Here is a 13,803-nt window from a genome sequence, read left to right on the forward strand (position 1 = left end):
GTTCAAGCCCCACACTGTGGGGTTCCTGTGTGGAACCTGCTTGGATTCTCTGTCTCCTTCTCCTTTTCTGTCTCTCCCCAACTATGTGCTTTCTCTGTCTCTTTCAAAATAAACAAATAAACATTAAAAAAATCTCTTCTAATATTACCAATTTCTTCTGCCTGCTAACTACTATTATAAATGATTTTGAGAAGTTAAATTGGAGGTGGTAATTTACTATGAAAAATTGTCTATTGTCAATATCTGATGCTAAGCAGTATGTACATTGAAAAATTATATTAACTTAAATAATATTTATTCAAAAATTTAATGGTACTTTTGTTTTTCTTGGTGTGAAACTTCCCTTATAAGAGCAATTTTCTAATTTCCAGACACTCAGCTTTCCAATATAATTTCAGATCATATCATATATGAAAGTAAGGAACTTCTTGTCCCATAGTCCAAACAAGTGCTGTTTAACATTTTCTGTATTTGCTTCTGGTACAAATGTTAGTTTAAAAAAATAAACTGTCTTGCCCATACTGATGCTATTGTTCTTTCAACTGTTGACTTTTCCTCTGACAGCATATCACTAAGTGAACAGACACTTAAGCCACATCCTTTTAAATCAAGACGGAAACATTTGACTATTGTTCTTTTTGGTGGATATGCTTTTACACTATGTACAGTTGTTATGCAATATATGTTTTAATATTATTAGATGGTTTTATCTGATGGGTATGTTGTTACAAAAGAGTTAAAGTGTTTCATTTCCTTGTAAAATACAAGTTAACTAATGAAACATTCCAGAACTAAAATGAGTGAGCCTCATTTACTACAGGCAACTGAATAAATCCTCAAGAGAAAAGTTTAGTTAGCATTTTTTATATGTCCCATACACAGGTTAATATAAAATTTCATATTAGATTACAGACCTATATGTGACAAATAAAACATTATCACAAAGTTTTAAAATTCTTAAACATGCTTTTAAGAATGTTTATTATTCCATTTAAATACAATGCTCATTTACATATTTCTTCATAATTATCTTTGTAAAAAATTACAATAAATACAAAGTAACAATGAGAAATATCACAGGAACAAACTCATCCATTATTTTAAAAATCATCCTATAATACAACACCAGTGAGTTCTGAGAATATTGAATGGACTAGCTCTCCTGCCATAGGGAATTGTTTGAAATCATGAAGACTCTCTAGGCCCAATGGATTTACCAAAAAAAGTTTTTCCTTAAGACAGAAATGACACTTAAATTGTTTGTTACCTAGATACTTGACCCTGACACTCCTACCGTGGGAAGATATTTAAACAATTTAGGTATAATTTAGAAGACTGGGTTAGCAGGTATTTTTCCCCATCATAACCTGAAACTCCTTTCTTCTTCATCAAAATAAAGAGTGTTACAAACTTGCCCCCATGGTCTCGATGGGATTTGTGGAATTCTGTAATTCTGGAAATAGGTTCCTTCCTGAATGATGCAGGATTTGCAGAATCACAAATTTAGGAAGAAGATGGATAGAGATGGTAGAGCGGAGATTAGAGACAAGTAACCAGCAGTCTGGCTCACCACTGAGAATCCATATTAAAAGATAAAAAATATCACTTGAAGACAGAGCACGGTATTTCCACCAAGTATACACATTTCACGGTATCCACATTCAAAGATAGAATTGCACACCAGGAAAAGAGAAAGTGACTGTGTCTTTCCTGGGTATGGGAACAATATATTTCCTCATCAGCACTCTCCATGACATTTTCTTTTAAAAGGATGGAAGATGCATGAAATACATTGTCCACATCAGCAAGAAAGAGGACACATGTCCCAATGAAGGCCTTTATTGGTGAAAATTCACTGTTTACAAGCCTGTATGAGAAATGCATTTAAAAGCAGTCTAAGAAAGAATGTATTACATGTGAACCGGTCCTAATATTATTACTCTACTTTCAAAATACATAGAAAATAATCAAACAGCAGTCCTGTTTAAGCGCAGAATTTTAAATAAAGTTTACTTCCATTATGGATAAAAAAATTAATCACTTTGTAAATTTTGGCATGAGTCCTGCAATTATGTACTTTTTAGATTTCATTACTTAATCCACAAAATTAATTAGGATGTGTATGAAATATAATGTCATATTTTAAATAATTCTTTAAAATATTTCCACTGATAATTATTTTTACACATATTTATATTTAAAATAAAATATATAAACATTCCTTCATATACACATGAGCTTTTTCAAAAAGTGGAAGTGCCCTTTTCATAGGTAAACATTTTTAAAGAAATATTTACAGAAGAATAATTTTCCCATACAAAGGCAAAGGTCTCCAACATCCCTCTTATTCAACAGATATTCTTCTCATTTTTTCAGCTAATTCTTTTCTCACTTCAATATGTTTTTCTAAATTTTGCACTTCATGCGGAAGATTGATGTCCCAAACAGACAAACAAGATTGTATCTCTACAAAGGAAAAAAAGGAAATCATGTTTCAAAGATCTCCAATAAGGCCTTTTTATTTTATTTCAAATTTATTCATTTGTATTTAGTTATCTTATACAAACGTATATATAAATACAGCTAGAAATAATTTACTAAATCACTGCCATTTATAAGAAAATACATTGAGAAAATGTTTAAAGCATATTACAGAAACTACTACATTTCAAAAAGAGTGTGGACATTTAATAACCTAAGAAATAGTTTTTTTAAACAGTGTTCAAAATCAGACCTCATGGGGATACAGGTAAGTTGTAAGGAATAAATAACCATGTTTAGTTTAAATCTGAGCTAGTTCTCATTTTATAGTGGTTGATATTTCTACTTCATCTGAAAAAATACATAATACTGCTAAATTGCTAAACCTTAATTTTGAAGATTTAGTTTTAAATTATTTACACTAGAACAAAGCTACCAACTAAAAATGGTTGAAGCATTTTAGTATATGTTATATTTATTATCAATGTATAAAACATATAGCATGTTATAATCATCAACGTCCTTGTACTGTGTTTGGAATACAGTATCCTATTAAACATTACCTTTTTGGTGTTGTGTGCCTTCTGTACTTTTCCGAATATACCCCAAAACCAGCATGACATTTCTAAGGCTTCCTTTAAATAAAAAAGAGTCTTCTGTTAAAACAACGTAGTAAGATGAACTTTAAAAAGTCATTAGAAATTACTTTATAATTCTGATAGGAGACACTTCAATTATACTGAATGAAAATGCTCCAAGACCAGCAATTATTTAATGTTAGAAAATTTGTGGCCTATTCCTTGCTATCATTTTTATTAAATGTGTTAATCTGAGAAAATAATTTACTCTTTGAAAAATGGGTTTAATATTTATACACCCAGAGTTATAATATTAAATGAGATAATGTGTGTGAAAGTGCTTTGGCACTGGTCAAATGCGAAGCATTTGGATACAGAATTGGACGGATGATATGCTGATACTCTGTCACAGAACCAAGTCATTCACTAATTTACTCAACAAATATTTGTCAGAAGACTTTTATATAGGAGGTGAGGCCCTGGGAGTAAAGGAGTAAACAAACATATAACATATGCAGACCCATGCAACCTTCCTGGAGTTTATTACATTCTAGTGAGGAGATTGGTATTAAGGAAAAAACAAATCATGACCAGGAGATCGATGCTACACAAGGGAGATGTTATGAGAGCTCCAAAGAGGGAAGTTTGACCTAATCAGTGTTCTTTTCTCAGAGGTTTTGACATATGAGCTAGCATTTTGAAAAAAAGAGTTAATTTAGTGCACCTTCAAAGAAAACCCTTGAGGCAGTGTGAAGCATGGTATTCCAGGGGGACTGAACATTCTCTAGATAAGAAAGCACTGGGAGGGATGTGATAAACAGTGGAGGCTAGAAAGGTGAGGTGAAGAAGCATTGTACCTGCCTCACCTGTGGATTATGTTTACATTTATCTTTATTTTAAAAATCAACTAAACCACTGAAATTCCACATAATGTCAGTAATGAACAACCATTTGGGTCCCAAAGTACAGATAGATTGAAGGATTTAACAACCTTGGCAGAATAAAACTAGAGAGACAACCCACTATTGCTGGGAGACACAACGCTAGTATCTTGATAGTTCCCAATCACTCACAGCGTCTAGTCTAACTCCTTCTGTGCAACTTCAACATCCATTCATAAAACATGGGTGAGAGTAAGAAGAAACCCTTGTCACTCCTTAATATATTCCTGTAAAAGGAATTTATTATTTTCTTCACCTGTCAAACACATTACTCCTTACTTGCTAAAGTTATATACACTCTCGTTTTGCAGAACCTAACCCCATGTTATTTTCATCATCAACTTTGTATGTATGCCAATACTGTTTTCTAAGCCTAATAATTTGTTAAAAGAAAACAATGGAATGTATTTATGTAGAAAATATATTTCAGGGGTGCCTGGGTGGTTCAGTCAGTTAAATGTCCGACTTCGGCTCAGGTCATGATCTCACGGTCTGTGGGTTCGAGCCCCGCGTCGGGCTCTGTGCTGACAGCTCACAGCCTGGAACCTGCTTCGGATTCTGTGCGTGTCTATCTCTCTGCCCCTCCCCTGCTTTCTCTCTGTCTCTCTCAAAATAAAGACATAAAAAAAAATTTTAAAAAGGAAAATATATTTCATGTGCTTTTATGATATCTTTATGTTTAAACAGAAAAGCAGGAGCAAAAAAAAGACATAAAAGTTTATGGGGGCACCTGGGTGGTTCAGTCGGTTTAGGTGTCCAACTTCAGCTCAGGTCATGATCTCATGGTTTATGGGTTTGAGCCCCGTGTCGGGCTCTGTGCTGACAGTTAGCTCAGAGCCGGGAGACTGTTTCAGATTCTGTATCTCCCTCTCTCTCTGACCCTCCCCTGTTCATTCTCTCTCTCTCTCTCTCTCTCTCGGAGATATAATTTTAAAAAAAACAAAAAAACTTTTTAAAAAGTTTACATAAAAACATCATCATTGTCAATATTTGCAGATTGTAGAGCTCAGCATATTTGTTACAAGAATATAAATTTGTTAATGAAAAACCAAATTTAAGAAGGGGAGGAAGTTTAAACTGGTTAAAATAAGCATTTGCTTTAATATCTTTGGTTAAAAAGTTAAAAATACTCGGGGTGCCTGGGTGGCTCAGTCAGTTGAGCATCTGACTCTTGACTATGGCTCAGGTCAGGTCATGATCTCATGGTCTCACGGTTTGTGAGTTGAGCATCCCACTGGGATGCATCCTGCTTGGAAATCTCTCTCTCTCTCTCTCTCTCTCTCTCGCTCTCGCTCTCGCTCTGCCCCTCCCCTGCTCACTCTCTTTCTCTCTCTCTCTCTCAAAATAAAGAAACATTACAAAAAAATTTTAAGTTAAAAATACCCAACATTATCTATTTCCTCTTTTGCCTTAGACATTGAGAAAGCAAAACCCAGAATCGGGGCTCAGCTGCGATAACCTGCTTCTCTAATGGGACTGAAAGCACCTACACTTCCTCCATTTACTAATGGCCCGATTCAAAATGTACCCCAGTTCTGGGTTTCATGATGTGACCCTCCAAGGCCCTTCAAATGGCATTGGATAGTGAGACAAAAATTAAAAATAAAAGCATACTTTTAAAGTCTTAGACAATATGAAAAAAGATCGAAAGGAAAGAAACTTACCTAGCTGTGCTGTCATCATGACTCTGACAGAATCACAAAAATTGTGCACTATGCGTATAATTCGACGTGTTGAAAGATCAAGGAGTAAAACATGGCCTCCTCCAGTTCCGATCCAGAGGGCGGTGTTCTTCTGCAGGCAGAGAGTTTTCACTCTCCCAGAATAAGACATTTTGTGTTTTGATTCCGTGTTTACTTTTACCATTTCCTCCCTAAAACCGTAAACTATGCATTAATAATCTTATCGACAATTAAGAGATAAAATAGATGTCTACATATACACACTATATACAGCATTTTAAATTATAAATACATCATAGCATACATTATATGTCATTAAAATTCTACAAAACTAGTTTTGCTAAATAAAGAACACCAAAGTGGCATCTCTACTGGAAACAAAAATTATCAAGAATGACACAACAATAGCCCCTTAACCTCAAGAAATTCTGAAGTAAACAAAATGGATGTAATTTTGGGGGGTATCTAGGAGGCTCAGTTGGTTTGTCTCTTGATTTTGGCTCAGGTTACGATCTCATGGTATGTGGGTTCAAGCCTCGTGTCAGAATCCATGCTAACAGAGTGGAGCCTGTTTGGGATTCTCTCTCTGCCCCTCCCTCACTCTCTTTCTCTTCTTCTCTCTCACAAAATAAATACATAACCTTTAAAAATGGATATAATTTTTATAAATAATAAGCCTGTATAATCCAGTTTTTAAAAAAAATAAATTTGCCCAATATAAATAGAAAAAGTTACTTTCCATGAAGTCTAAAAGTTACAAAGGAAAATTAAGTTTTAATCATTTACATGTAAAAGACATCAATACAACCCACTAACTTTTTCTCTGAGCCAATGAATAATTCATGACAACAAAGGGATGTCTGAAATAAAAGAGTTCTAATACTTTTAGAACATCAGGACATAAGGGAACCTCTACCAGGCGGAAGTGTCAGCATTTGAGAATGTCACTCTCCTTACCATCCAGAGAAAAATGAAAAGATTCTAGGAAAGTCAATTTTGAAGTCTAATTTCATAGAAACAGTGTGGAATCTAAATGTTCTCCAGAGAACAAAAAAATCTATTCAGTAAAAAAAAAAAAAAAAAAAAAAAAGCAGGGGCACCTGGGGAGTGCTCAATAGGTTAAGCATCCCACTGAGGCTCAGGTCATGATTTCACGGTTCATGAGTTCAGGCCCAGCGTTGGGNCCAGGCGGAAGTGTCAGCATTTGAGAATGTCACTCTCCTTACCATCCAGAGAAAAATGAAAAGATTCTAGGAAAGTCAATTTTGAAGTCTAATTTAATAGAAAAAGTGTGAAATCTAAAAAAAAAAAAAAAAAAAAAAAAAAAAAAAAAAAAAAAAAAAAAAAAAAAAAGACAAAGCAGGGGCACCTGGGGAGTGCTCAATAGGTTAAGCATCCCACTGAGGCTCAGGTCATGATTTCACGGTTCATGAGTTCAGGCCCAGCGTTGGGCTCTCTGTGCTGACAGCTGGGAGCCTGGAGCCAGCCTCAGATTCTGTATCGTCCTCTGTCTCTGTCCCTCTCCCCATTCATGTTCTGTCTCTCAAAAATGAATAAACCATTAAAAAAATTAAAAACAAGACAAAACAAAATGCATAAAAGGACTAGCAAATAAGGTTGAGTGGTCCCCTTTCCCACCAGCAGCACACAAAAGATGTGCTTGATTTAAAGTCTGAGGGGCGCCTGGGTGGCTCAGTTGAGCGTTCGACTTCAGCTCACGTCATGATCTCATGGTTCATGGGTTCGAGCCCTGCGTTGGGCTCTGTGCTGACAGCTAGCTCAGAGCCTGGAGCCTGGAGCCTGTTTCAGATTCTGTATCTCCCTTTCTCTCTGACCCTCCCCTGCTCATGCTGTCTCTCTCTCTCTCTCTCTCTCCCTCTTTCTCTCAGAAATAAATAAAACATTTAAAAAAATTTTTAAGTCTGAGATGTGCTGGATTAGGGTAAGAACTGATTGTCAGTCTGGTGTCTTGATCCTTCATCTTTAAGTAATTTCTGTATTGGTCAGTCCAGTAGGTTCCCCCCATTTTTTAAATTGTTTTGTGACTTTATCTTTAGAGCAAAGGATCATTGGACCTATAGTCTAATTGTAAGTAGTGAACTTGATATTGTAACACTACTAAATGTACAGTCAGCAATGAATCCAGTATGATCACTCTCTAATGTTTTCATTAGAGAATATTCTTTGTAATATTTTGAAGAAACCATGTATATGATGTTCTTTTTTTTTTTTTTTTTTAGTTTTTCCAAAATGAAACTACTTGCTAGATACCAAGAGATGCCGCTGAAAAGCATGAGCAATTTTGTTTCTAAGTTGTTTAGTGTTCTAGTTAGAGGTAGAAACAAAGTAAAATTAGCCATACTTCCCCTCTCTGTTAAGCCTGAAGTATAAAAACAGTTCTAATAAGCATAAAATAAGAACCAGTGACATTGTACCTAGACTCAACAATAAAATGCTAAAATTTTGTTAAGAGGGTCAATTTCACATTGTGTTCTTTCCACAGCAAAATACAATTAAAAAAAACCAATTTACTTTAAAAAGTGCACACAGTCTATTAGTTCACAGAGTTTTTCAGTCTTCTTATCCCATACTTCCACAAATGGGCTATTTTTCTTTGCAACGTAGAGAGCCGTGTCTACCACCACTGCTATGATGTTGGAATCACTGAAAGCTGCATAAGAAAACCTAGAGGGAGAAAAGAATGTCACTATTCTTCATTTCTTGCAAACAGACTGGCTAGCATAGGCTAATGCTACCTCATGGCAAACTTCTACTTCGCCCTTGAGGTTTAACTTAGATGTCAGCTCCTCTGGAATACTTCCCCAACCTATCAAAATACACCAGTCATTCCCTATCCTGCACTGGGTATATCTGTAACACTACAGACCTTATTAAGTATAAAACTGTATTTATTAATTAGTGTGTCCCTGACACTAGACTGTAAATGTGGTTTCTTAAGGACAAGGACTGTGTTCTTTTCTACATACCCACCATCCAGTAAAGAGTCACCATGGATAAGTACCTATCGGTCTAGCACATACATATGTAGATAGATATGAACCTATCTAGAAAAATGCCTAGTTAACAAAGTAGGCAACTTGTTAAGTGGATGGACAGAGGATAGATGAATGAAGAATGAACTAACAGAAGGAATGAACAATCAGGAAAAAGTAACAATGGTTAAAGTTACAACTCGACCAGATATGTGACATGAAAATATCACAGGGTGTAAAAACCTTTAGTTTATCATAGGGCAGGAAGATTATTTTTTCCTTCCTCTTTCTTGTTCTGGCAAGAGAGGCAAAAATATGTACTGTCAGAGAGCCACTACATTTAGGCCATTTCTTCCCGAGTTTTTGCTGTATATAACAGAAGACAGTTCAAAGTAGTCCAAATGTAACATAAAATTTTAGAATTTATAAAATACTTTCGTGTTATCTCATTTGATCCTCCATAAAAATCTTATAAAATACTACAAATCTCCATGTCTGCAATGAGAGAAAGTTTACAAAGGCTCAATAACTTGCTGGAGGCCACATGACTGCTTCTGAATGTCACAGAAGCAGGACTCCAAAGAAGTCTCTGGCGGCCTGCGGCTCTAGAGGCCACCTCATCTTTCACTACCCAGCATGCCTCTGTCAGAGCAGGTTGATGACAATAAGGAGAGTGATGAGGATGAAGTGGCGTCTAGGTAGCAACGCGGTACCTGCTTAGCCAGGGACAGACCAAGGCAACAGGGGACAGTTTTTGAGAAGAGAGCAAATATTTCCAAGTGGCTATGAAACCAGATCCTCATCTCTTTAGGGAGATGAACAGCTGTGCGAGCTTCATGCTGATGTTCTCTCTAGTACAGCATTTGTACTCCAAATCGTATGCGGAATTCTAGGGGGTTGATACCCATGATCTCATAACATGCTCTATGAATTAAAAAAATTGGAGGCCCTTCTTTTTAAAAATTTTCAGGTCTGTTTAGGTTGATTAAAAGTGGAAATTACAGGGGCACCTGGGTGGCTCAGTTGGTTGGACACCTGGTTCCTGGTTTCAGCTCAGGTCATGATCTCACCATTGTGGGATGGGGCTCTGCGTCTGGCTTCATGCTCAGCATGCTCAGTCTGCTTAAGAGTCTCTCCCTCTGCCCCTCTACAGCTTCTATGCATGCTCTCTCTCTCTCTCTTTGTCTCCCTCTCAAAAAATAAAAATTAATTTAAAAGATAAACTAAAATTTTTTTAAAAGAAGTGGAAATTACAGAATGAAAGTAGATTTATCCAAACATTTACCACACACTAGGAGACACATCTATGAACAAGAGAGAAAATAAAAATCCTCACGTGTGAGAATTTACAATACACAGCAGCGTATCTGAACCCCAAAGACTTTGGAATCACCTGAGAGCCTGAAATGAAAAATACTGAAACCTAGGCCCCACCCACGATTAATTTGTCTGAGAGGGCAGTAAGGACTAAGTCCTGCAGGGCCTGGTTGTAGACTATGTTAAGAAGACTGAACTTCAAACATAGGGCAATGGGATGTGACTGAGGCTTTTAAGCAAGAGACTGACATCAGACTGATTTGTGTTTTAGAAGAACTCCTCTGTCTGCATTGTTGAGAACAGACTGAAGGAAGCACAATCAGAGGTTGAGAACTGGTTAAAAGATGCTGTTGTTAGCATGGCCATGGATGTTGGATGACAGCCTGGCCTGTGGAGGCAGCAGGACGAAAGTGAGAAATAGAAGACTTTGAGTGTCAATTCGGAGAAGAGTTAAATGGACAAAGGGAGTAAAGGATAAAGGAGTCAAGAATTACCCTCAAACTTAGGTTTTAGGCAATTAGATAGATATTGAGAAACCAGGATATTCCCTGAGATGAGGATTTGTGACTCAAAGCCAATAATAATTACAACTAATATTTATTGAGAGCTTACCAAGTGCTGGGCTTTATGTTAGCTCCTTATATTAATTTTCTTGTTTAGTCTCCAAAACATCCCTTTGATGTACAACATATTACAATCGTCGGATTAGAGAAGACTGGATATTTGAGAAGTTCTTGCCCAAGTTCAAATAACCAATACATGGCAAAGCCAATACCTGAAGTACAATTTATGCTATTACCCACCAAACTATACTACACTGCTTCTCACTGAGGAATGTAATAGGTAGAAGCCAACTGCAATGATTTGGTTAAAATACAACTCTAAAAACTGAAACAACAAATGGCGACAAGGTTTCTGTTTTATTTTTGCCTGACAGTGGTATCACGAACTTTGCTGTAGAAAGAGTATCTGTAAAATTACCGAAACTAGAGATGACTTTATTCCTGAGGCGCATGTTTCCTACAGTCAAAACTTAATGGAAATTATCCAAACACATATCTAAAATCCACAGATGAAGCAAAAAAGTGAGTTTATTACCTTTCAAATTTATGTTTAATTCGATATAGAGATCATGAAATTGTTAAAAATTTAGATTGACAAATACTACTAAGATCATCATGACTTTTCATATTTTATCCCAAATGTGATTAGGCTGGGTGACATTTTTAATAGAAAAATAAATTATGCATTTTAAAAGATTTTTGCTTGGGTTGCAACAGCAGTATTGATATGATTATAAAGAATAAACATGGGGGTGCCAGGGTGGCTCAGTTGGTTAAGTGTCTGACTCCTGATTTCAGCATAGGTCATGGTCTCAGGGTCATTAATTGAGCCCCAAGTAGCATGGAGTCCTACTTAAGCAAGAAGCCTGCTTAAGATTCTCTTTCCCTCCCTCTCCCCCTCTCAAAAAAAAAAAAAAAAAAAAAAAAAAAAAAAAAAAAAAAAAGAAGAAACATGAATAAAGCAGTAAATTAATTGTATAGATAGAGATAACTTACAGCTGATTTGTCTTTGTCTCAATCAGCTTCTGAATGGTGAAATCATCAGAAAATGAGAAAAGTTTTGTGCCACATCCTCCCCACATAATGTTTTTTTCAGTTGAATTCATGGATTCACTCAAACACATCAGTGGAGTACTGACATTTCCTATATTTAGTATCTTCAAAGGAGCGGCTCCTTTACACTTTGCCAAGAAGAGAAACACATTCAATACACTGAGTAGCTGCAGAATGAAAAACTGTAAAATCTGCTGTGCTTTCTAAAAGCTGCTATTCCATTTTAAATGGCTAGAGGTCTTAAAATACAAATTCAAGATACATTTTCAAAGGATTTATGAAAACAGTATTCAATTCAAGTGGTATGCAAAAACATTATCCTAATAACCAATCTCTTTACTTCTCCATGCAAAAATTTATAGCAAATAACCCAGGGATTATACTCTACTTGTCTGTTTCCCATTAGTAATGCTTTTTTGATAACAAGGAGTCTAAAGCGTAGGATGTTGCATAAATAGATGCAACCAGAGATGAATGGATGGAGGGAAGAATAAATGCTTTAATGATAAATGAGAATCTGAAGAACAGAAAGTTAAATGATTTCTTCCAGGCTAAAGAAAAATTTGGTGGCAAGCCAGATTTAAAACTTAACTTTTGTTGTGTTCCACAATATATTTATAAGGAATTATCACTTTATTTATATAAAAATGGAATTATTTTCATTCCTAACGTTATAAATCAGATCTCATTTACCATTTCATCCTTAGTTCATTCATATAAAATGTACAGTCAGTCAACATGTACTTATAAAGGTCTACTGGATGCAAGACTTGATGAAAAAAAGGTGAAAAGAGAATTTATGATCTTTGCTCTGCTTGAGTTTATAATCACTTAGAAGGGGAGTGGGGGTAAGCATACATAAAACAACTTAAAAAATTTTTTTTGATGTAGAATGGATTCAACATTTACCTTAACAGTTTTATCTTCAAAAATTGCTAAATTGCCGTCAGCAGTTCCCACCAGAAGAAAACATTTTTGCTTGCTAAAAGAAAAATTGTCAAAATTGTTATAAAAAGGATGCTTATATTGACCAAAATGGCCATGACCGTAACGCTCCCCCTAGGTTGACTAAACTTTAGTCAGGTTTCTTTGTGACTATGAGACCGGGACCTCACTTTTTTATTTATTTATTTATTTATTTATTTATTTATTTATTTATTTAATTTATTTATTTATTACAGCATTTACTTTAGAAACCTTGCAATTATAAATTCTCTGTCCATGTGATTTTTTAAAAATATTTTTATTTATTTCTGAGAGAGAGACACACACACAGTGTGAGCAAGGCAGGGTCAGAGAGAGAGGGAGATACAGAATCTGAAGCAGGCTCCAGGCTCTGGGCTGGCTGTCAGAACAGAGCTCAAAGTGGGGCTCAAACCCACAAATCATGAGATCATGACCTGAGCCGAAGTCAGATGCTTAACTGACTGAGCCACCCAGGTGTATCTCTCTGTCCATTTGAGATGTAACTTTTCTCCCAGACTTGTCAGTTTTACAACCCAGATAGGTCTTTCAAGGAACTGGGAGCCTTCCTTTTGAAATGTAATCATCAAGAAAGTAAGGGGCCCCAGGGCACCTGGGTGGCTCAGTCAGTTAAGCGTATGACTTGGGCTCAAGTCATGATCTCAAAGTTTGTAGGTTGGAGCCCCGTCGGGCTTTGTGCTGACAGCTCAGAGCCTGGAGCCTGCTGTGGATTCTGTGTCTCCCTCTCTCTCTGCCCCTCGCTATGAACGCTCATGCTCTCTGTCTCTCTCAAAAATAAATAAACATTAAGAAAAAAAATAAAATAAAAAAGGAAAGGCAGGGTCCCATCTCCCAGTCTCTGTGGGAGGGCAGGAGTCTTAACTTCAATAAGCACCAATTAGCAAAGACAGAGGACTTAGTCACATGGACCCTCCCACAATGTCCTTCAGTACATTTCCACTAGCCTCATCAATATTAAAAACTCTCCCACCTTTTGTATCAGTAGAGTTGAGTTCAATCTCTGTTACCTATTACAATAATCTTAAATAAAGTCTTCCTTGCCTATTTAATGCCATCTGATGAAATTTTTCTCTGATAATATCCAAATAATTTCAACTCCAAAACTGCCAGTGGAGTTTATATTTCAGCTGCCAAAAACTTGAGTTTCACAGTTTTCTAATTTACTTATTTATTTTCCAGTATTGACTTAAACAGGAGAAATATATGGGGTA

General features: G+C 36.0%; 1 protein-coding gene across 3 annotated transcripts in view; it reads right to left on the reverse strand.

Annotated features, from left to right (window-relative positions):
- Nucleotides 1-2,171: 2,171 nt before the first annotated feature.
- The window catches only part of LRRK2 (leucine rich repeat kinase 2), a 139,832-nt gene continuing 128,200 nt past the window's right edge, over nucleotides 2,172-13,803 (reverse strand). For all 3 annotated transcript variants that reach the window (XM_039223571.1, XM_039223570.1, XM_039223572.1), the window contains 6 exons: nucleotides 12,518-12,590; nucleotides 11,552-11,736; nucleotides 8,215-8,367; nucleotides 5,665-5,873; nucleotides 3,045-3,116; nucleotides 2,172-2,466 (listed from right to left, as the gene is read on the reverse strand). In XM_039223571.1, the coding sequence (XP_039079502.1) occupies nucleotides 2,345-2,466; nucleotides 3,045-3,116; nucleotides 5,665-5,873; nucleotides 8,215-8,367; nucleotides 11,552-11,736; nucleotides 12,518-12,590 (814 nt within the window). In that variant the 3' untranslated portion in view covers nucleotides 2,172-2,344. The remainder of the gene's footprint in view (nucleotides 2,467-3,044; nucleotides 3,117-5,664; nucleotides 5,874-8,214; nucleotides 8,368-11,551; nucleotides 11,737-12,517; nucleotides 12,591-13,803) is intronic.

Source organism: Hyaena hyaena, unplaced genomic scaffold (assembly GCF_003009895.1).
Source record: "Hyaena hyaena isolate Hyena2069 unplaced genomic scaffold, ASM300989v1 scaffold_1376, whole genome shotgun sequence".
NCBI lineage: Eukaryota > Metazoa > Chordata > Mammalia > Carnivora > Hyaenidae > Hyaena > Hyaena hyaena.